We start from the raw sequence: 25,415 nt of genomic DNA, 5'->3' as shown, positions 1-25,415 counted from the left end.
ATGAAACATTTTTAATTTTAGGGTACAAAGATGTATTTCTATCTATATTCCCCTCTTTGACGGGGTGTTATTTAACAGTGTATTTGTTATTGTATAGCCAGCTAAGCTAGAAAATAGCATTCCCTCAAAGCAGAGATAACTCTCAGAAAAAGAAAGTCCAAAGACAATGAATATATACACTGTGAGATTATTTTACAGAAAGTATTTTCTAGTAAAGTAATTATAATAATAGTAATATAAGAGTAATGGACTAAATAAAAGCATGATACAAATAAAGCAAAAACACAGAGAATAAATACATATGCTCACTTCTCATTTATAAATACAGCTCCTTCATCAAAACTTTGAAAAGGTTCTTAAAGTTTTTCACTCCCTTTCCCTCCCTATATGTAGGGATATATTTTGTGATATCAAGTATTAAATGGTGAACATTAGAGTGAATGTATATAAATACATTTTCTCACAGTGAAATTATGGTTTTCCACATTGAGCTGTATCAGGGCATTTTCTAACCTTGAACTGCGCTGTGGGTGTAGCTATCAGGAATGTGTCTGTAACAACATATCCTATTCCTATAGGCCTTTACAAGATTTGAATCTAAAGATAACTTATGGATAAACTTGTTTCTGTTCTAATTCATTTTATACTGCCAATATTGTGCACATGGAGCATGCACAGTTCGTGATTCAAGAACATGCCATTTGAATTGACATTTTTCCCACTGACACTAGTAACTAATGCAGAAGCAAAAAGCCATCAGCTGCAGCAGTAGGAGGAATCCCTGCTTCAAAGAGTCTTCAAGAAGAAATGCAGGCTTTCTGAGGTTCTTCCTTCTTCAGGCTTGGTTTCCTCATCCACAAGCCCCAGTCAATTCTACCTCATGCTGGGAAGTCCTCTTGCTTCCCACTGCTCCCAACTCCTTTATAACAAAGAAGGTGAATCCTTGAATTAGTCTGCTGATTGGTGTCCTGTTGCTAGGAAACTGTGAAGTGAATGTATCATATTTCATAATAAAAATCCTCTGACCCACCCTTGGAAAGACATGCACAATGAGTTAAGGCCCCATATGGAACAGGCCTGTGCTGGCCTTCTACCTCTTCTTTATTCTGCTCCCTTCTGGGGTCATTGTGAGATAACTAGTTGTTAATAGTGGTCACTCTCTGGCCACATGCAGGGCTATCTGTGGCCTGACTTAGGGTTCTGTCCATGGCTAAGGTTGGGAGAGTGGCCATCCATTGCCAGAATGGAGTCTCAGTCTATGATCAGGATTGACAGGATGTTCAGCTCACAACTAAGTTTCAGTGCTCAGTCTAGAACTGGGATTAAGGGTTTAGGTTGTTGCAAAGTTCCATTCGGGAAAGAAAAGAAGAAACTGATCATTAGAGTATTGACAGTTGAATTATAATAAAAATGACTTACCTAAAAAAAATAAGGATTATTCTTTTTGAAACCTTGTCTTATTGCTAGTAGGAACTATAGGATCAAATCGTCCTCAGTAGTATTAAAGAGATTCTCACTTGAAATGGAGACCCATATTAGTCTAGGTGCTATTAATTTCATTTCTCTCAGAAAGTAAAACATTATAGTGGGAATCAAATGTACTCATGAGGAAGCATTAAAAAGCAGACCATAAATTATACAAATTACATTTATTTTATTTTTCTTCTATGGTTAAATACATAAGTTATAGGTATGGGGGGAAATACCATGTTTTTAGGGAAAGGTTCTCTTTTATAGAGGAAGCTAGAGAGAAATAGGAAAATAATCTTTGCCAGCTTTGAGATTTGGCAATTTTGTTTACTTGAAGACAGTAAAGTAAAAGGATATTTTTCAGGGATTAAATAATGAAGATGATAATATTTTTGACTGAAAACAGCTCAAAAAAGATGAAACAGCTTCAAGGACACCCATATGAAAACATCAAAGTAATTGTATGGTGCAACATACCACTACACACCACTACTATTTAAAGTGAGAATCTATTTAAATTAGAAAATTCTGCTCAAAGAAGCTCACACATTGGCTGTTTCTTTTCCCTTCTTGCATATTATTTAATTAGGGAGGATTTTAGAGAAAGGAATTTCCAATTCCTCATAATACTTTGAATCAAATCATTTCAGTACCCAGTTAGCAGATGATGAAACTGAAGCATAGAGAGGTTGAGTTTCTCAGAGTCACAAACTGAATTCACAGCTCACTGCTGGCCTATTAAATTGTGCTGCCTTGGGGAAATGATGATTTAGGAAGATAAATGACTTAAAATTTTTTTTTATGTTTATTTAATTTTTTTTGAGAGAGAGAGACAAGAGCGTGACTAGGGGAGGGGCAGAGAGAGAGGGAGACACATATTCCAAAGCAGGCTCCAGGTTCTGAGCTGTCACCACAGAGCCCGATAGGGCTTGAACCCATGAGTGTGAGATCATGACCTGAGTTGAAGTCGGACGCTCAACCGACTGAGCCACCCAGGTGCCCCAAGAAAAATGACTTTTTAGAAAAGTGTGTTAATCTGTAACTAGGCTGCTATGTCTCAAGATTTACTTGTTATATTTTAATCTACCCAAATTTACCTCACTTCAAAATGAAAGTGAGAGGGGGCAGGGAACTTTATGAGCCAATCTAGTTGCTCACAAGCATGTCCACTGCCATGGCAACCTTAAAGCTCTTCATGCCCATTTATTAAAGTCTATAAATTTATTCATGATCATGTTACAATCAACAATAAAGACAATTATAATTTAGTTCTCTATTTCCTAGTGAACTACAATGATCTATTTTTTCTTTGATGAAAATTATCTTATTTCAAAACAGTAAAGAGATATGGGACAAAGTTTTTTGTGAAGAACAGAAATACCTAAAAAATGTTTTCCTGTCAAAGTAAGGAATGGGGAAGGGAAAATAATGAGAAAAAAATCTGTGTATAAACATGTATTAGAGTTACCTTAAGATAAATTAGAATTGTGAAATTAAAATATAAAGCTTGAACTGTTGAATTCTGCCTTAGAAGTAAGGACTTCTTGGGATGTAAACTAAGTATGTGGTAGGAGATGGTTGGGAGAGTTGGCAATTCTTCTAGTACCAGCCATCTTAGCCATTTTTAAGTGTAGTGTTCAGTAGTGTTAACTACATTCACATTGTTGTGCAACATATTTCTAGAACTTTTTCATCTTGCAAAATTGAAACCATACTGACTGACCAACTTCCCATCCCCCACATCCCACCCCCACCCTGGACCTAAGAAAGCACATTTCTACTTTCTATAAATTTACTACTATATATACCTCATATAAGTGGAATCATACAATATTTGTCTTTTTGTGACTGCCTTATTTCTCATAGCATAATGTCCTCAAGGTCCATCCATGTATCATGTATCAGAATTTTCTTCCTTTTAAGTTGTTTAGCACTTTTAGCTTTTCAAACCAGTGTTCATATATATTGAAAAATTACACACAGCTATCAGGTAATGATAATGCTATGATATTATGCACACATTTTGTTCTTTTTTGGGATAAATTTCCATGGAATCAATCCAGAAACAATGTAACTTAAAATATAAGCTAAAGTAGACATACAAGAAAGTGGAAAACTTTGTATATTTTGAAGTTAATGAGTTATCTGAATTTGACCAGAAATATAACATGGTTCTAGTGATCAGATTCATAGATTATTTAGTTTACATATCTAATCTTAAAGTGAGAAAGCATATTTAGAATAGTCATGTAATTTGCCCATGGTCACATGGCTCACTAATGGCAAAACTGGTGTACTAATTTTCTGTTGTTATATAACCAATTGCCTCAAATTTAGCTACTTAAAGCAACACCCATGTGTTATCTCAGAGTCCTGTATATCAGAAATCCAAAGAGGCTTGACTCGGTTCTCTTCTTGAGTCTTAGAAGGCCAAAATCAAGGTGTTGTCAGGCTGTGTTCTTAATCTGGAAGATCTAGGGAAGAAGATACTTGCAAGCTCATTGAAGTTGTTGGCAGAATCTAGTTCACTGGTAGGATTTGCATACCTGTTTCCTTGTTGGCTGTCAGCCCAGGATTGCATTTGGCTTCTAGAAGCAACATTCATCTCTTGGTGCATGGCTCTCTATATTTAAGCCAGTAATGATATGTTCTCTGACTTCTTTTCTGTTTTTAAAGGGTTTATGTGATTACATTGGATAAATCTCCTTTCTTATTAACTCAGAATCAACTGGTTAGTTAACTTGATCACCTGCGCAAAATACCTTTGCCATGTAATTGTAACAATCCCAGGTATAATACCATATTCACAGTTCTAGTGATAGGGCTGGAAATCTTGGGATGGAGGATGATTTTGGAATTCTGCCAACCACAACCAGAATTAGAATTCAGATTTAATTTCTAGAGCTTTCCACATCACCCCAGTGAATATCCAAGATTATTTAAAGTAGTTTTATTTTAGTACAAGTTGCTAATATTTATCCATGAAAAATTAAAAAAAATAAATTAGGAAGGAAACTGGCATCTGTGCTTATCAATTGAATGTGTGCTACCAGGCTGTATTGCTAACAGTAGAGACTAATGCAGTCAGGTTAATAGTGATTGTATTCCTAAAGATCTTGCCCAACTTCCTAAGCTCTCCTGAGTTGTGATATTAATCTCATTTTCCTGCATCCTGAGTTGTGATATTAATGTCATTTTCCTGAATTCTCTGATTGACATTAAAATTTGAAATGTTAACTATTAAGATAATCATAGGATTATACACAGACTGTGGTAATAACCAAAGGGATTTTATTTGCCAGACATGAAAAACAGTATTTTGGTTAGTTGGAGCAGTTTCCTTAATGCTGGTACTAAAGTGCCCTTTGTGAGCCATTTAAGAAAGCCTGTATATGATGATATAAAATAAAAGGCAGTGGACTTTAAGAAAAAAAAAGCAGCAGTTACAGCAGGTTATACGGAAGCCTTCCCAAAGCAGTGGAACTTAACAAAGCATGTGTCCAGGAACGTTGATACTTTGAAAATGTTTCACAGTGAGAGGGTTCTAGCTTCAAATACTATGCTTAGCAGTGAATCAACTCGTCCAGCTGGAGTAGAAGACTCAAGAAGTAATTAGAGACAGGTGCCTGGGTGGCTCATTTGGTTAAGCATCCAACTCTTGATTTCTACTCAGGTCATAATTTCACAGTTTGTGAGAGTGAGCCTCACATCAGGCTCTATACTGACAGTGTGGAGCCTGCTTGGGATTCTCTCTCTGCCCCTCCTGACTCTGTCTTTCAAAATAAATAAATAAATAAACTTAAAAAAAGAAGTAATTGGAGAAAGAAAAGAAATATATATTGGGGAAGATTGCCACACTAAGACATTTAGACTTTGTTTTGTATGCAGTCAGGAATTATTGAAGGTTCTAGCGCAAAAGATGACATAATGAAAGGGATGCTTCACCAAAATTCATAGCAGAGTTTTTGTAGAATGGATTGGAACAATGATGCAACCTGTTAACAATAACCTGGGCATGAAGTGATGAGGACCTGAATTAGGATTTTAGCAATAGAAGAAGATGGAAATCTGCAACACACATTACAATGGAGCAAAAATATTGGAGACTGAAAATGAAGGGAGAGGAAGAAGGAGAATCAAAATTACTCTTAAGTTTATAGTTTTGGCAACAGAGAGGAGACATGTCTGTACTACTGACAAAAGAGAAGACTTTATTGGAGAGTGGGATTTGGGGAAGCATATGTTGAGCTCGAGATGCTAGTGGAATACACCAAATGTGAATGTTAAATTCTTATCCATTCTCTTAATATCAGAAGTTTTGCACAGTGATCTACTCTTTGAATTCAAGAATGCCTTTATTTTAAAACCATTGTATCTAACAGTGATACGATATACTTTAGAAAGAGAAGTGTTTATTTAATGTGATTTATTTTAAGATTTACTAAGGTGCATTGATTTCACTGAAGTTAATAGGAATTACACAAATAGAACAAAAAGAGGCTGCTGAGAATTCAAGTCATACACCAGCATTTCTGTTATACAATCTTTGTTAATTATACTAAAACCTTTATTAGAATTCACTTAATTTATGACAAAAAGCAAACTTGTTTAAAGGTACTAACACCAAACCTGGAGCACATTTAACTTAAATAGGGAACAGAGTCAAGTAAATGAAGTGTAAAATAGTTTCACAGTTATACTTTCTATCAAGTGAGTAGTCAAGCTTTAAATTGTCTATTACATCAGATTTATTCTTTATTGAAGGAAAAACAGAAACTCAGCATTAGCAAAGGAATTAAAGATTACAATTAAGATAACATCTATAAATAATCCAATTTATCACAATTATAAGATTAATGCATAAACATGGATTGCTCTACATGATCCTCGATATTGTAATGTGTGACCCATCAGCAAGTGGAGGTTTTCCTTCATCCTTTAAACACCCTTTTGTTAAGGATAATTTCTTTAACTTCCCTAACTCTAATAGAATCCTGGTGTTGGTATTTTAATATATGCACATTTAAGTTTGGGATGCCTATAAGAACTGAAAAAGGTATACCTAAAACTATTATGTGTCAATTATACTAAAATTCTACTCCTGAAATCATAATTACGCTATATGTTAACTAACTTGGATTTATTTTTTTTTTAATTTTTTTTAACGTTTATTTATTTGTGAGACAGAGAGAGACAGAGCATGAACAGGGGAGGGTCAGAGAGAGAGGGAGACACAGAATCGGAAATAGGCTCCAGGCTCTAAGCTGTCAGCAGAGCCCGATGCGGGGCTCGAACTCATGGACCGTGAGATCATGACCTGAGCCGAAGTCGGACGCTTAACCGACTGAGCCACCCAGGCGCCCCAACTAATTTGGATTTAGATAAAATTAAAAATAAACTAGAAAAGGAGTAAGTGATAATGGAATATAAATTATTTTCCTCTGGTGTATTTTTTTTTGTTTCTTGTTCCTAGAGACATGATGAGCCACACTTTTAAGTTCCCATGAACCAAGGGCCGATTGATTCCCAGTTTAACATAAGCACCATTTTATGAGAGTTACCATAGTGACCAGGTTACAGTTATCAGCTTGAACAATTTCATATATGATTAATGTTAATTGCCCATTTTTCATGGATAACTTTTTCCCAGTTGCTGAATTGGTTGCTGCTGACTTTGATCTAGTTGGGAATATAATCCAGTGCAGTAGTTAGACAAATTATCAGTTTGCCAACACTGAGAGAAGATGGATTCAGGTTGCTGTGAGGTCAGAGTTTGTTTCCCTTCATAAACACTGAAAGGTCAGGTGGAGTTTAACTACCATTGGCATCCTTGAAATATTGTAATAAATGTCAGGCCTAAGACATTATTATTAATCATGATGCAATTAAAAGTTTTACTGTTCTGGCAAAAATAGTCTTATTTAATTTAACAAGCACATTGAAAATCACAGCAGCACTCTCACAGGTAAACAGCCTTCAAAGTTAATGTAATTCTTGGCTTCTAATGTGAGTGAAAAAATGATGCATTCAGAGATTATCTCAAAGTATTTTGAATATCAGTGATAGCTCTGAAAAGTGAATCCCAGGTCATTGCTAACACCTCCAGGAATCCAATTGCAGTGGTCTTACAAATGGTTGCTAATGCCACCCTGGCTGCCACTATATCTTCAGCAATTTGCTCAGTTTGTCCCAGAATGTTGCAAATATTTCTTTAAAAGTAGTAAGCCAAGCTTTCATTGAAGAGGATGACATAACTTGTGATTCCTTACTAAATCATGTGCTGACCATATGATTTGTATTAAATATCCTGAAGGCTCATGTCATCACCAACTAATTTATTAACAAGATTTTTATTCTTTGAAAAACAAAATCACTCACCTTATTTAGTTGCTTATTCCTTGATTCATATACAAATGGCTGATGACATGAGATAAAAATAACTCCAACAGTGAAACTTTATAATCTTAATGAGTAAAGTATTAGCTACTTTATTTATTACAACTTGGAATAGATATGTCACGGAATGTGTCATATCTTGTGGATACCAGAAGACCTGCTGAATTTCCCTCTTACGGGAGTGCCAACTCTACAAAGTTTATAAACTGTGAGGTAACGCTCTGATGGTAATCCACTTCAACTGCAGAAATATGAAATATTGTAGATTTATATTGAAGTTGGTTTACACTTTTACCTCAGGAAGCTGACTTATTTTATTTCTTCTAAAGAAGTGTACAGAATAAAGGGGAACTACATATCAGGATAAATTATGTTAAATAATGATCTGGGCCCAGAGAAAATCTTGATTCTTTAGTATAATTTCCCTGCAAACAACCTGTTAATTTAACATGTAAGGTTGATTGTATAAACTGAAGCTCCTAAATATTTAGCTGAGCTATTTAGTAGAAGTTTTGCTATTTTATAGCATTGTTTGCCTTGTACCTTAACAACTTTTGTCTATGATGCTCATGGGTGACACATCCACTGAACCATTTGGGTGGGAAATTTTTTTAAGGCTGTTTTATTTTACAGAGTGTGAATTACTTTGTAATTAAACAGAAAACAAATAATTACCAACAAGAAATTATCATTCAATTAAGGAGTAATTACAGGGTTATCTGTTCTCTGTAAAATAAAGCATTACTGAAATCAGTAACACAATCAATATTTCAGCAAAGACAGGATGCTGCAATGATGGACCTTTCAACCTGTGCTGATTAAATTGTCACCAAATAACAGTTTTCTAGTTAAATCACCGCATGTTTATTTGTCTTGATTAATATGTAAATATCTGCCTGATGATAATAAACCTCTTAAAGATTAGAAGTATAGCAGGGTCATCTATCAAAAATGATCTTTTCCAACTTTCTACAGAGTCCTCCATAGTCTTGCATCATGTTGTTAGATTTGTGCTCTTTGAAAAGAAATGCAGGAACTTTAGTGCTAGAAGTGCCTTACTACAGAAGATCTAAATCTTTAGAACATTAGCTCTAAAAGTAAAAACAAAGCTATCTTATGTTAGTATGGAACTTTCTTGATTATAAAACACTTTTACACACTTGATTCTAATTAATTTACTCTAGGGACCCAAGTATTATTTCCAAGAGTAGAAACAAAGACATCTGAATGTGATTTTTGCTCACTGATAAATTTAAACAAGTTTGGATATCACACAATCATACCTACTAAAGAGTTAATCGAAATTTTAAAAAATAGGTCAAATACACATCTCTATCACTAGATCATAAGATCCTCAAAGATGGAAGCTATTCTGGATGTTCACGTTATATCAATGAACAAAGAGACCAAATTCCTTACCTAGAAAGGCTTGAGAACAAGCTTACATTTTAACCTCTATAATCCTTATATGTAATACTGTGCCAGACACACACTGAATGGGCATCTAGAGCATGTTTGCTTACTGGATGATTGAATAAATGATATTGTCACTGCATATGTATAACTCCAGGGACCTTTAGTCCTTGAGTGGATCTTGAAGCTTGCAGGGTCTTTTTTAACCTTGTACATAGTCAGATTCAAGTGGATCATATTTTGAAGCTCTTATAATTGTTGTGGAGTCCAAGACTTAATTACCTGATGATTAAATGATGCAACTGTCTTACTATTTATGCAGTCAAGGGGAGTAGAGCAATTCAAGGAATATTTGGAAACTGTACCAACAATGAAATATTTCCTTTTATTATTAACTGAATTAATTAACCATTTACTTGACCCTACTGTGTGTTTGATACCATGAGAATTTCTCAGGATGCAGTGACAAAACCAGAAATAGGCTGCCTTCATAGAGCATACATTCTTTTAGGGGAGACTCAATTCTACCAACCAACCAACCGACCTAAAAGGGTGTTAGGATTGAGAATATTATCCTGTTAGTTTATGACATATGTTGTAAATATTACCAGGCCATTTATGACATAATCCATGAATTCTCCTGTATAGATCTGATGGTGGGAAATTTTACCATTTTTTTTCAAATCTTGGAATTTAAGGTAGAACCATCTGAGAGGCTTCTAATGCCTCTCAAACTTGAGTCAGCTTATTGGAAAAGAGCAACTTCAAATTGTGAGATTGACCAAGAAATTTGGAACAAAGCTAGGTAAACCTTGAAGGGTTCAAAGTATATTATCAACAAGTGGCTCATTATGTGGAAATAGAGAGAGTGTCAGGCTGCTTAGTTCTGGAGGCAACCTTTCTGAAAGTGATGGTCAACCTAAAGACAGCACTGCAATGTTTACATTGAAAAAGTATGAAGCAATCAGGTATACTTGAATACAGTTAGTAGGTTTGTGTTCTGACAACCAAAAAGACACAAAGTAGCACTTAGAAAGTATAGATTTGGTGAAGATTATTCAACTTCTTTTTTTTTTTTTTAAATTTTTTTTTTCAACGTTTTTTATTTATTTTTGGGACAGAGAGAGACAGAGCATGAACGGGGGAGGGTCAGAGAGAGAGGGAGACACAGAATCAGAAACAGGCTCCAGGCTCTGAGCCATCAGCCCAGAGCCTGACGCGGGGCTCGAACTCACGGACCGCGAGATCGTGACCTGGCTGAAGTCGGACGCTTAACCGACTGCGCCACCCAGGCGCCCCTTTTTATTTTTATTTTTTTTTAATTTTTTTTAAGATTATTCAACTTCTAATGGTTGGATATACATTGATGAACATTATTCAGTGACCTTGGGATCCTTTAGGGCGTTTGAAGTAAATAGTGCATTTCTCTTATCCTTAAAAGAGTTAGGAAACCATAAAACAAAGTAAGGGCAAACAGAATAACAATACTGAATTAAAAAAAGATAAATTATGGCTCAGAATTAAGTAGAAAGTAGAGGAGAGTCAGTTTATAAAATTGAAACATTGAATGAGAAAACAAAATCTTGCACAATAGATTGATATACAATATTGATGTACAGAGCAGGGCGCCTGGGTGGCTCAGTTGGTTGAGTGTCCAACTTTGTCTCAGGCCATGATCTTGCAGTTCACAGGTTCAAGCTCTGTGTTGGGCTCTGTGCTGATGCTCAGAGCCTGGAGCCTACTTCGGATTCTGTATCTCCCTCTCTCTCTGCCCCTCCCCAGATTGGCTGGCTCTATCTCTCTCTTTCTCTCTGTCTCTCTCTATCTCTCAAAAATAAATAATAAAACATTTTTAAAATGATTTAAAAAGTATTGATGTACAGTGAAAGAAAATAACATCAACAGAATGTATGAAAAATGAATTGGGCAATGGTAGCTTCACATAAGGTTGCTAAAAGTTGTCTTCATTTAAAAAGTTGAGTTTGTCTTACATTGATGGAGCACTTTGTTACTGCAAAAAACAAAAAAACAAAACAAAACAAAACAACAATAACAAAACAGAGTAAGGATTAACGTGTGTGTGTGTGTGTGAGAGAGAGAGAGAGAGAGAGAGAGAGAGAGAAAGAGAGAGAGAGAGAGAAAACCAAAAGTCCTTTTTGGAAATGTTTTCTATCTGAATCTCATATATTTTTGTGGTTTGAGCTAGTTAATATTGTATTTTTCAGTATTTTGTCAAAATCCCTATTAGTCAGCTTTTAAACTGCATTTATACTTCGGGTACCCGGGTGGCTCAGTCAGTTAAGTGTCTGACTTTGGCTCGGGTCATGATCTCAATGGTTTGTGGGTTCAAGCCCACATCAGGCTCTGTGCTGAGCCTGGAGCCTACTTTGGATTTTATCCCTTCCCCCTCTCATGCTCTCTATCTCTCAAAAATAAATAAACATTAAAAAAATTTAAACCACATTTATAGTAAAAAAAAAACAATAGCAATATCTTAGGCAACATTAGAAAGTAATATGTGAGATATATTGGGTGACTTGAGAATAAATTGATCCTAATGTTTGATGCCTTGTAAGTCTCTTCATTGTGGTGACAGCTTCCAAATGAAGCTGACTTCATTATTCATTACAATGACTGTATTACGGTATAACATGAAAGCCAGATACTGACTTTATATTTTATTATTTTATGGATTAATACAACTGCAATTCCGGCACTGTTCACACTAGGGTGAAGAATGTGCAGATAGAACAGGTTAGGTGAATAAGTTTAGCCTCAACTTGTCAGTTAAAAACACTAATAAATCTGTGAGAAAAGAAACACCAGTAAATCTGTGAGAAAAGGAACACTAACAAATCTATGAGAAAAGACAGCCTAGATTGCAAAGGTGGCAGGTTTTGTTAGTACAGCCACTCTAAGAGAGTGCACTGATGGGTATATAGCCTGGTGTAAATAACAGGTAAGAAAAAAAACTCTACTGAGGGTGGGGGTCTTCTGTTCCTTTTGGTCTCCTGGAAGCTATGGAAATGCTAAAAAACATCAGCTCTTACTCTACATCTCTTAGCTCTTTACCCCTTTACCTCTCTGGGCAGAGACTTAACCACTTCACATTCTATAAAATCTTAATTCTGTGAATCACTATCTCAGATCTCAGTAGCATGTATGAATACCAGTAATCAAATGTAGCTTTAAGGACGGAGGTAACTTTGGGTTTCTTACAAGTAAGCTGTATTACAAAGTGCTGCCTTGAAAATAGAATCTAAACTAAAAAGTAGTCTTTTATGGTTTTAATGTTTGCCATAACTACATTGGGAAATTTAATAGAAAGGAAAGTATTGGTTTTTGTTAATCAATGAAAATAGTCTTTAATATAAAATTCTATCACTCTTGGCAGTTAAACAAGATTTATGAGGCAAATGTAGCAAGTGATGGTATTTCCAAAAAGAGTACATTTTTAACCTGATCTTTGTTTGTGTTTTTCAACAGTTCCAGGCCCGGCAGGCCTCCTAAGCGTTCTTTGGGAGTGTTTCAGGACAATGCTCGCCTTCTGCCCCATTCAGTCCCAGGCCTTTTATCACCAGGACTTATCACTCCGACAGGTAATAAAACCCATCTGATGATCAGCCTTGTCTGTTCATGCTGCCCAGAATTAGAAATAAACTAATATTGATCTAACTGCCTTGTCCTTCTGAGCTTTTCAAGCTGTACTAAAGGTTACGTTATTGAATTTTTAAAGTATTCATGAAAACAGTTTTGTTACTCCAGTGACTCAAATCAAATGGACATGACTCTTTAAAAAAATTAATTGTCATTTCCTGGCAGGAAATCCCTTTCAAGGCCTTATTGTATGTATGTTTTTTATGTGTTGGGGGCAGGGATGAGGGGCACTAGCCAAACAAGCCTTGTCTCGAAACCTCCTATAGGATGCAGCACATCTGCTCACTTATATTTCTCAATAATATATATTTTTCTTTGTTTTTAAGGGTTTGGGGCATTTGTGTATCATGTCCAAGTTTTACTCGAGGTTAAAAAGTAGAAAGAAGATGTAGCTTTGATAGAGAAGCTTTCTGATTAGAAAAGAGAACATCCAAATGGACATTGTCATAAATAATAATTCAGTGTTTATTAACACTATGATAAATATCATACCCCTAAAAACACCACTTTCATAATTTAGCATTGAGCTTTTTTATTCTCTGCAAAAGAACTTAATAATGCATGAAACACTTAAAATAAGCTTAATATTTCTTTAACTGAAACTTTAAAAATCAGTAAAGTTATTACATGGTAAAAAAATGAAAATGAACTTAATGATAATGTGATATTTATACCTTTAATAACACAAAGTTTTATAAAGCACCTACTGTATTTGAGTATTATGTCTAAGGTAATAAAAATTATATGAGTATCAGTACTTGCCTATAGTTGAACTAGAGAGAAGGACATGTAAACTAATAATTATAATAAAGTATGATATAGACAATAATACAAATACATACCAGGTGCTTTAAGATCATAGAAATGGGAGAAAATAAATCAATTTAGTAAGTTGGGTAATACACACAGGGATGGAAACTTTGAAGCTATGTTTTGTAGACTGAGTGTTGGACAGAAGGTAAATCAGTAGAAAAACATTCTAGGCAGAGAGGAGACTGTAGACAGATATACACTGATGAGAAAGAGCCTAGTGTGGGGAAATATCAATTAAGGTGAAGAGACTAGAGAAGATATTTGAGGTGGGAGACTCATAGGCAATATGTTTAGAATGGAGAGGGTGGGAAAAGCCAACTTGTGAACCTAGCTTTTTATTTATCAGGTTTAGCAGTTTAGGATTTTCCCTATAGACCAGTGGTGTCTTTCAAAGACTTTCCTTATTGCTGACATGGAATTGGGGAAGTACTTCCAGAATCCCCACTTTTGCCTCAGAATTTTATATATTCTAGTTCACATAAGATTTTGTTTAGATTTTTTAAAAGTCTGTTGTAGATAAAAAAGAACCACTGCTAAGAAACAGTAAATGTTCTGAAAACAATTATTGTGGAGTTTAAGTAGCAGTGAAAGCAACAAAAGGAAAGAAGGTCACTTGTTACAGTTCAGGGGAAAAATACTGAGGACTGGAACTAAAGAAAGTTCAATACAATGAAAAAGATATTTAGAATGGCTTAGTAATTATAATTAATCACACTTGATAATTGACAAAAATGGAGAGTGAGAGGATGAAGTCTAGGATAATTCATGTCTAGCCTGGGTAACAAGCTGGATGATGGTGTCATCCAAGACAGAGAATTTAGGAAGAGACACAGGTTTTGGGGGTTAGAAAATTATTTTTTAGAGTACATATTTATAAACAAATTCTCAATTTTTCCTGTGCATATAAAAGAATATAGAAGGGATAACAGTGCCTGAAATATATCTTGGTGCTCAATAAATGATAATCTATTTCTTGACTTATAAAATAAAATACACTGATAGAGCCTAGAAATAGTACCGTGTAAATAATCAGACCCACGTTCTGATTTTGAGGGAATGTGTAGATGAAAGAAAAAAAAAGGATTTTAGGGGTGCCTGAGTTGCTAAGTCAGTTAAGTGTCCGACTTTGGCTCAGGTCATGATCTTGCTATTCGTGGGTTCGAGTGCCACATTAGGCTCTGTGCTGACATCTCAGAGCCTGGAGCCTGCTTTGGCATCTGTGTCTCCCTCTCTCTCTCTGCCCCTCCCCAACTCGTGCTCATTCTCGCTCTCTCTCTTTCTCTCTCTTTCAAAAATAAATAAATATTAAATAAAACAGAAGAAAAAAGGATCTTATTTTATTTTTTTGGTCTTATTTATTTATTTATTTATTTTTAATATAATTTATTGCCAAATTGGTTTCCATACAACACCCAATGCTCATCCCAACAAGTGCCTTGAAGTTAATGTACTCTTGAGTAAACTATATCTGTTATCTGAAGAAAATCAGTAATATATGTTAAATTCTTATTATATACCAAGCATAAGTGTTAAGTGTTTTATATGCACTTCATTTAATCTTCACTGTAGCCTTATGGATTTAGTCTTCATTTTTCAAGTAAACAATTCATGGCTCACTGAGTTTACATTAATTGCTTAAGGTCACAAAGCAATTGAGTGGCAGAATTGGGTTTCAGACCCAAGTCTTTTAAACTCCAGAGTCCATACTCTTTCCTCATCTTCACGATGTCATATAGTACATGTGAGAATCCAGTCTGAGGCTTTCACTTTCTCCTAATTTACTTGGCATATGTATTTCATTTTTCTTAGTGCCTCCTTCCTTGCATTATTAGGGCCTTGGCCTTCTGTCCTACAGCTTGGATTTATCACACTGAGAGCCAATGAGAGAAAAATCCTCAATTCTTAACTCTTTGCTTGTTCCTAGAATGAAATGATAGAGATAGATAAGATATTGAGTGGGGAAAGGCATGAGCATTTCTGTCTAAAAGACAAAAAGTAGAGAAAAAAAACATTAAATAGGGGGAGATGGAGGAATCTTCACAGCTCGATAGTAATTCCTCTCCTTAATTTACATGACTTTATTTTACAAGCCAAAGAATATTCTACTCACCTATAGTCAGATGTAAGAAGAAAACGTTGTGTAAAACCAAGTGGAAATAATTCTAGGATTATGCATTATTTTGGATTAGACATACCACTTCACTCTTCCATTAACAAAGATAATTGACAATAAACTCTCAATTTAGCTATCAACAAGTTTAATATTTGACATTATACTTACTATGCCTTTCAAGCTTAACTTTCATTAATTTCATTAATTTTATTTATTTATTTTAAGTTTTATTTGAATTCCAGTTGATTTTTTGTAGTTTCAAGTTTTTATTTCAATTCTAATTAGTTAACATACAGTGTAATATTAGTTTCTGGTGTAGAATTTGGTGATTCATCACTTATACACAACATCCAGTACTCATCATAGACAGTTGCTATTTGTAATACAATCTGTTATGGATTGAGATTCATCCTCACCCCTCCCCCACAATGATTATTGAAATATTTTACAATACTTTTAGTTCCAGGTACTTGTGTCTCAAAATATTTTTTTGTAAAGAAAGATACAATGTTATACAGTTGTGTGTAATTTTATATACAACATACAAATTAATTATTGAAGAGCCTGCTGGGGCCTCCTGTTTCAGTATCATATGTGTGGAGAAGACCCTCTGAACCCTGGTAAATTTGCCTAAGTAACGGAACTTGTTCTATATTTGTATCATTTCTTTCCATTTATAACCTAAATATGGTGTCTAAAGGTAACAATATAGAATGATCAGGTTGTCTCTTTTAAGATATTATGATGTTTTTTTATGTTACTTTTGTTTTTAATTTATTGTTTTCCCCCAGCAGTTGCCAGCAAAAAACTCATGTAAAAAGGATTAGAAATGGTTAAGGCATCATCATTTGATTTATTTAAGAAGAGTTCTCAATTTATTCATATAGTTTGATATATACATCTTTAAAAATGCAGAATAATATTAAGTATGCCATATTATTATATCTGCTTAGCATAAAGGTAATTTCTTTTACTTTGTATTTTCATATGATTTTATTTCCTTTTCTGATGTAATTTTTTTTTTTTCATTTCAAAGATGTTCATTTTCTTCTTGGCTATATTTCCCCTATATAATGGAACCTGATTCATTCAAGCTCCTCTAATTCAGGATTTGAGATAATTTGGACAGTGGCTTGCTAAAGTCTCCAATATTAATAAAAATACCTTAGCAAACAAAACTACAAACAAGAAAGAAATGTACATGGGTGTGAGTAAGTGCATTGGTGTAGGGTTAAAAAACTTGAGAGGTTTAAATTTACTTAGGGACCTAAAGACTACTTCAGCAAGATCAGATTCTTTATAAATAATCAACATATGTACTATTGAAGATAGGTTTTTATTCACTAAAGTAGGACCCATAGGATTTATTCTTAAAAATATTGCCTGATATTCATTTAAATATTATACCTATGTAATTATAGATATAGTATCTATCTATATTTCTATTAAATATATATATTAATATTATATATATTAATATTTCTATTATATATGTTCATTCTTTTCATTTAACATATATCTATTGAGTATATTGAGCATTTATTATGCACCAAACAATATGAGAGAAACTTATAACACCTTAAAATAAAATGCATTTTGTGAGTCAGAGTTTTTCCAAATTTCATCCAGCCTTTTCCTTAGTTATTACAAAATGATGAAGTTTGACTGTGTTTTACCTTCATATATTGAACTGCTTGATGTTCTGAACATCTCATGTCTCTGTCTTGGTTCCTATTGTTCAATTCATATCTTAATTATTCATAGTACATTAATACATGGTAATCTTATTTTCTGGTATTTTTTCAATAAAATCTTTTGGTCTATTAAGGGAAAAAGGAGAAGGAATATCATCCCCATCTTTCTCTGCAGCTCTGCAGAGCTGGATCACACTGGATCACACTGAAGGGATGGATTAGCTGTGTATACCTTTGAATTTCCCAAAAGATGACTGCTTGCTTTTCTTCAGCTTATGAAGCATTTCAAATAGATGTGGAATTTGGCTTGAGAGAGATTTAAACTGGCAGCTTACAAAGAAGTAATATAGTGCTTTAGATGGAATTCTGTAGTGTTCATTTCCTAAAAGGTAGCAGATTCTTCAGTTTTGTTTATTTTTTATTATATTTTTTATTTTGATTCTAGCTCTATTGTGGGAAAATATTTTCAGGAATTTCAGCTCAAGTCCCTGGTGAAGAGACCAGTCCACAAACCAGTGAAGATAAAATGCAGTAATAGTGGCTACAGCACTCAACTCAGAATTGGCAGAACCATAAGTAGAATCATGCCAAGTCTTGGCAGTGTGATGCCAACTTTATGATATGATCATAACTTCAATTATCTTGATACCACTTTTGAATCAGTGTCCCTTCCTTTTCACAATACATTTCATATTCTCAGTCTGGAGGCTAAGAGTGGTCTTAAGGAGCACAGAAAGGTCGTAGGCTTTTCTTTTATCAGTGTAAAAAGGAAAGCTCAATCTAGAAAAAAAATCAACCTTTTGATGTTTGATTTAAAACATGCCTGTTTACATGACTTTCCTTGGGTTTTTCAATGAGCATTATTGTAAAGCACGCTTCATATCACACAAATGGTACCTGCTTTTATGTCATTAGATTTTCTTAGTTATTTCTTGTGTGTTCATGAAGACTATTGGCCTAGTAGGAACCAGAGGTTGAATTACTAATATTTTCTAACATAGAGTGCAGTTTAGACTTAATATGCAATTTTACTTTCTTTACTAAATAAAAAGCTTGACTACATCAGTTTGATAGCAAGAACCCCATTCATTCTATTAGTTGAATCTGGGTTTCCCAAATCTCAATTTCTTTGTTAATTTTTTTCTATATGTGTTCTAAATATTTTAATATAAAAATGTCTCCACCCAATTTTTTTTAAACTTCTGTAAATTATTTTCGTCCTGCATGAGAGTCTCACAGAGCAGATTCCTTTGCTGATTTTCAATGTAGACAGATGGGAAAACTTTGAATTTAAGCAAACCTTACAGGATGGTGGTTGTGGTGATGATGATGATGATGGTGGTGGTGGTGGTGATAATTTAAATAATGCTTTTATAAAGCACTTCTATATCGTTAATGTAGCTCTATGTGTATGCATATACCTAAACTTTAACTTTCAAAAGAATGATTTTAAAATGTTTTCTCATTTGATCTTTTCAGCAATCCTGTAAAGTTAGCATTAATATTTCTGTCTAACAGATGAATAAAATGAGTTTTCAAAAGTTAACTGACGTGCTTCAAATGTGAGAGACAGTAAAGTATGAAGCCAAGTCTCTTGACCATTAACTTATTTTTCCCCTTTTCAATATTTATTTTACTTTATTTTTTAAGTTTTAATTTAAGTCCTAGTTAGTTAACATACAGTGTAATATTAGTTTCAGGTATGAAATACAGTGATTCAACACTTCCATAGAATGCCTCATGATCATCACAAGTGCACTCCTTAATTCTAATCACTTATTTAACCCATCCCTCCATCCACCTCCCCTCTGGTAACCATTCATTTGCTCTCTATAGTTAAGAGTCTTGTCCATTAATTATAAAAGCTGAGATCTCTTGACCATTAATATCATAATTTTATAAAGACACGGAACTACATCTCTCATGCAAAAGCTTGGTGTTGAGAATTCAGGCTGTAAATCAGGGTTGTATCAGAACTACTTAGGTATGAGAGATAAGATGTCAGGTATGTCAGAATAGGAATTCCTGGAATAATCCATGTAATTAACTGTTGGTGACTGCATAACTTCAATAAAATAAAACCTTGATGTTTTCCTTTACTTTTTTAAAATCATTTTTATAGTATTTTATAGTGTGGGAAGCTAGGATAATTAGATGTATCTATAATTTTTCTTTCCAAAGAGTATAAAAACAGTCTTCTGAATGACTGCAACCTACTTTTCCTGTAAAGAAATGTAACAGTTATAAATTGTTCCTGTTGTGACAATTCTTGAGTAAATAACTTTGATATGTATGGATTGAATTAATATGGTCAAGTTAATGAGAAATACAAATGTTGCCACACTCCACTAGTTTGAGTGCAATGCTATTTTTTCATTTACAGTTCTAACTTCCATCTGTGTTTAGAGGATCACTGATGACTACACACTGTCATTGTGTTAAGTGATATATCCCACATTGCCCTGCTTTCCATCTAATCAATCCTCAAACCATCCCCAAATGAGATCTTATAAAAATCACAAAGTCACAGCACACCTGTATCATTCATATGAGGACTTTAAGAGACAAAACAGATGAACATAAGGGAAGGGAAACAAAAATAATATAAAAACAGGGAGGGGGACAAAACAGAAGAGACTCATAAATATGGAGAACAAACTGAGGGTTGCTAGAGGGGTTGTGGGAGGGGGGAAGGACTAAATGGGTAAGGGGAATTAAGGAATCTACTCCTGAAATCATTGTTATACTATAACTAATTTGGATGTAATTTAAAAAAAAAATTAAATTAAAAAAATCACAAAGTCACAAGGCAAATCTAGTGTATTGTAGAAAGACACATTCGCATCTCTAGGGCTCACATCCAACTTCATTTTCCACATCACACAGAATTTCCATAAAATGAAATATACAACTCTTCACCTACTGCATGTATCATTTCTTCAGTGCCTGGTCTTTATGCTGACTTACTTTTCCCACGGGAGAAATCATACATTTAAATAGCACAGTAAAACTTTCCATTGTATAATATGCTTGAAAGATGATAAGCTGCCTCATGAATACTTTATTTTATTGGAGTCAGTAGATGGCTGTATTGAAATAACTCATTATATTAAAGCATGTAGTTAGGAAAACACACTATCAATAATTCAAGGAATCCTACAAAGCAAAAATAAATTTCTTATCATTTCCTATTCAAGTGATAGAGGATAATAAGAGTTAAAATCTACAGGCATCACCTTCATATTGTGACTAGAAATGAGTAACAAAACATAGCCTTGATACATAGTGCCCAACTACAAAAAAATCTATAAGTCATAAGATATCATGCCTCTGTTATCAACCAAAAGTTGCGGGTAGGGGTTGGTTACTGTGGTGTTGGTGGTGGTGGAAATTTTTTGTGTGACCTCTGGCTCCCCTTTTGCAACATATAAACTTCGGATCATGTTGTCAACTCATTTTCTTTATATTTAATATAGGTAAAATCCTGAGAGTTCGCAAAAATTTTCATTGTACACATGACTGAATCAATATAGATAGTACCTTTGTATTGAGCTTAAAAATGTTAGTGCATGCTTTTCCTTTCATGAGTGCTCTCAGTAATTTTAATGTACAGCTGAATGTGCCAGGTAATAGCTTTTTAAATCTTTATATAAAATAAATATGGGTTAGTAAATAATTTGATATACTACTTGTATATAATCGCTAAAAATAAAAAGTAGAATTCCCTTGCCTTTGGAGATGTGTCAAGTAAGAAATTGCTATGGCTGAGTTCAGAGAGGATTTTTGCTGCTTTCTCCTTGAGGGTTTTGATGGTTTCCTGTGTCACATTCAGGTCCGTTATCCATTTTGAGTTTATTTTTGTGAATGTTGTAAGAAAGTGGTCTAGTTTCATTCTTCTGCATGTTGGTATAATTATACAGTATTTTATTCATATATTTCCCTCTTGTAGTTTAAAGTGATGTAGAATACAAATTTATGGAAAATTATGGAAAAGAGGAAAAAATATTGGAACACAAATGTAGACTTAGGGAACTCAGTCACTCCATAAAGTATAATAACAGTTGTACCATAGGAGTCCAAAAAGAAGAAGATAGGGTAAAATTGGCAGAAGGTTTATTTGAGCAAATTATAGCTGAAAACTTCCATAATTCTATAATCTTGGGAATTATCTAGACATCCAAATCCAGGAGGCACAGACAACTCCCATCAAAATCAACAAATGCAGGCCAACACCAAAACATATCATAATAAAATTTGCAAAATTCAAAGATAAGGAAATAATTTTGAAAGCAACAGGGAAAAGAAATCCATAACCTACAAGGGAAGACAAACAAGGTTAGCACAGCTAACTATTGAAACTTGCAGATCAGAAGGGAGTATCATGATATATTCAAAGTGGCGAATGGGAAGAATGTGCAGCCAATAATACACTTTCCGGCAAAGATGTTATTCAGAATAGAAGGAAATACCAAGGGTTTCCCAGACAAACAAATCTAAAGGAGTTCATGACCACTAAACCATCCCTGAAAGAAATATTAAAGGGGACAGTTTGAGTGAGAAAGAAAGAACAAATGTGATAAAGACTAGGAAGGAACAGAGAATATCTCCAGAAATACCAACTTTACAAGTAACACAATGGCATTAAATTCATATCTATCAATAATCACTCTGAATGTAAATCATCTAGTGCTCCAGTCAACACACTGGGTATCAGAATGGATGAAAAAGCAAGACCCCTGTTTATTTTGCCTACAAAGACTCATTTTAGACCTAAAGTTACCTGTAGATTGAAAGTGAAAGGATGGAGATCCATTTATCGTGAAGATGGACATCAAAAGAAAGTCTGAGTAGCTGTACTTATATACAATGAACTAGATTATATGGCTGTAACAAAAGATAAATAAGGCACTATATCATAATAAAGAGGTCTATGCAATAAAAATAACTAACAATTGTAAATATTTATGCCTCAAACTTGAAACACCCAAATATATAAATCAATCAATAACAAACATAAAGAAACTCATTGATAATAAGACAATAATTGTATGGGACTTAAGCACCTCCCTTACAGCAATGAAAAGATCATCTAAGCAGAAATTCAACAAGGAAACAATGGCTTTGAATGACACCCTGGGTCAGATGGACTTCACAATTACATTCAGAACTTTTCATCCTAAAGATGGAGAATATACATTCTTTTTTAGTGCACGTGGAACATTCTCCAGAATAGATCACCTACTGGGTCACAAATCAGGCCTCAACAATTACAAAAAGACTGAGATCATACCATGTATATTTTCTGACCACAACACCATGAAACTTGAAGTCTACGAGAAGAAAAATTTGTGAAGACCACAAATTCAGAGACTAAAGAACATCTGAGTAAAGAATGAATGGATTAAACAGGAAATTAAAGAAGAAATTAAAAAATACATGGAAGGAAATGGAAATGAAAGCACATTAGTCAAAAACCTTTGGGATGCAGCAAAAGTTGTCAGAAGAAGAAAGTATATAGAAATAGAGGCCTACATCAAAAAGCAACTAAAGTCTCAAATGCATAACCCAACCTTACACCTCAGGGAGCTAGAAAAGGAACAGAAAATAAAGCTAAAAGCCAGCACAAGAATGGAAATAATAAATATTAGAGCATAAATAAATGATATAGAATAAAAAACAACAGTAGGACAAATCAATGAAACTAGGAGCTGGTTCTTTGAAAGAATTAATGAAATTGATAAACCTCTATCCAGACTTCTCAAAAAGAAAAGAGAAAAGACAAAAATAAATCATGAATGAAAGAGGACAGTTAACAGTGAACACCCGGGAAGTACCAACAATTATGAGAATATATTATGAAAAATTGTATGCCAAAAAATTGGGCAAGCTGAAAGAAATGGATAAATTCCTAGAAACATATCAACCACCAAAACTGAAACAGGATGAAATAGAAATCCTGAACAAACCAGTAACCACCAAAGAAATTGAATCAGTAATGAAAAATATCCAAACAGAAGTCCAGGGATGGATGGATTTCCAGGGCAATTCTACCAAACATTTAAATAACAGTTAATAACTGTTCTTATAAAACTGTTCCAAACAATAGAGATGGAAAGAAAACTTAGAAACTCATTCTACAAGGCCAATATTACCTTGATTCCAAAACCAGATAAAGAACCCACTAAAAAGGAGAAATGCAGGCCAATATCCCTGATGAACATGGATGCAAAATTTTCAATAAGATACTAGCAAATCAAATCCAACAGTACATTAAATGAATTATTCACCACGATCACGTGGGATTTATTCCTGGACTGGAAGAGTGGTTTAATATTCACAGATCAATCAATGTGATACACCACATTAAGAAAAGAAAGGATAAGAACCATAAGATTATCTCAAAAGATGCAGAAAAAGCAGGTGACCAACTATAGTATCCACTCTTGATAAAAATTCTCAGCAAAGTATAGATAGAGGGGACATACCTTAACATAATAAAGGCCATATATGAAAAACCCACAGCTAATATAATCCTCACTGAAGAAAAATTAAGAGCTTTTTCTCTGCCATCAGCAACAAGACAGGGATGTCCAGTCTCACCACTGTTATTTAACATAGTACTGGAAGTACTATCCTCAGCAATCAGACAAGAAAAAGAAATAAAAGGCTTCCAAATCATCAAGGAAGAAGTCCAACTTTCACTATTTGCAGATGGCATGTTGCTCTCTATATAAACTCAATCGACTCCTTGAAAACATTTCTAGAGCTGAAACACAGATTCAGCAATATCACAGGATACAAAGTCAACCAGCAGAAATCTGTTGCAATTCTATACACCAATAATGAAGCAGCAGAATAGAAATCAAAGAACCAATCACATTTACATGCAACAAAAGCCACAAGAAAACTAGGATAAACCTAATCAAAAAGGTAGAATATCTGAAGTCCGCAAACTATAGAACATTTATGAAAGAAATTGAAGAAAATACATAGAAATGGAAAAACTTTCTATGCTCATGGATTGGAAAAACAAATATTGTTAAAATGTATATACTACCGGGGCACCTGGGTGGCTCTGTTGGTTAAGCTTCCGACTTCGGCTCAGGTCATGATCTCATGGTTTGTGAGTTCGAGCCCCGTGTCAGGCTCTGTGCTGACAGCTCAGCACCTGGAGCCTGCTTCGGATTCTGTGTCTCCCCATCTCTCAGACCCTCCCCTGCTCATGCTCTGTCTCTGTCTCTCAATAATAAATGTTAAAAAAATTTTAGGAAAAAAATGTATATACTACCCAAAGTAATCTATACCTTTTGTGCAATCCATATCAAAATACCACTAGCATTTTTCTCACAGCTAGAACAAACAACCCTAAATTGTGTGTGGATCCAAAAAATACCTTGAATAGACAAAGCAATCTTTAAAAAGAAAAGCAAAGTTAGAGGCATCAGAATTCCTGACATCAAGCTATACTACAAAGCTGTAGTGATCAAGACAGTATGGTACTGGCACAAAAATAAACACATAGATCAATGGAACAGAATAGAAAACCCAGAAATGGACCCACAGATATATGCTCTACTAATGTTTGACAAAGCAAAGAATATCTAACAAAAAAGACAGTTTCTTCAACAAATGGTGTTGGAAACTTGGACAACAACATGTAGAATGAAACTGAACCACTTACACCCTATACAAAAATAAATTCAAAATGGATGAAAGACATAAATGTGAGACAGGAAACCATCAAAATCCTACAGGACAACACAGGCAGCAACCTCTTTGACATCATAGAAAATTCTTAGTAGACATGTCTCTGGAGGCGAGGGGGACAAAAACAAAAATGAACTACTGGACCTTCATCG

At 34.3% G+C, this 25,415-nt stretch overlaps 1 protein-coding gene across 1 annotated transcript in view; it reads left to right on the top strand.

Annotated features, from left to right (window-relative positions):
- DACH2 (dachshund family transcription factor 2) overlaps positions 1–25,415 on the top strand; it is an 845,266-nt gene that overhangs the window by 428,601 nt on the left and 391,250 nt on the right. The window contains exon 3 of the mRNA XM_081792609.1: positions 12,766–12,878. Coding sequence (XP_081648735.1) covers positions 12,766–12,878 — 113 coding nt within the window. The remainder of the gene's footprint in view (positions 1–12,765; positions 12,879–25,415) is intronic.

This window comes from Panthera onca, chromosome X (assembly GCF_046562875.1).
Source record: "Panthera onca isolate mPanOnc1 chromosome X, mPanOnc1 haplotype 2, whole genome shotgun sequence".
Classification (NCBI taxonomy): Eukaryota; Metazoa; Chordata; class Mammalia; order Carnivora; family Felidae; genus Panthera; species Panthera onca.
The sequence above is the reverse complement of the archived record's forward strand: the minus strand, read 5'-3'. Positions and strand labels throughout refer to the sequence as shown.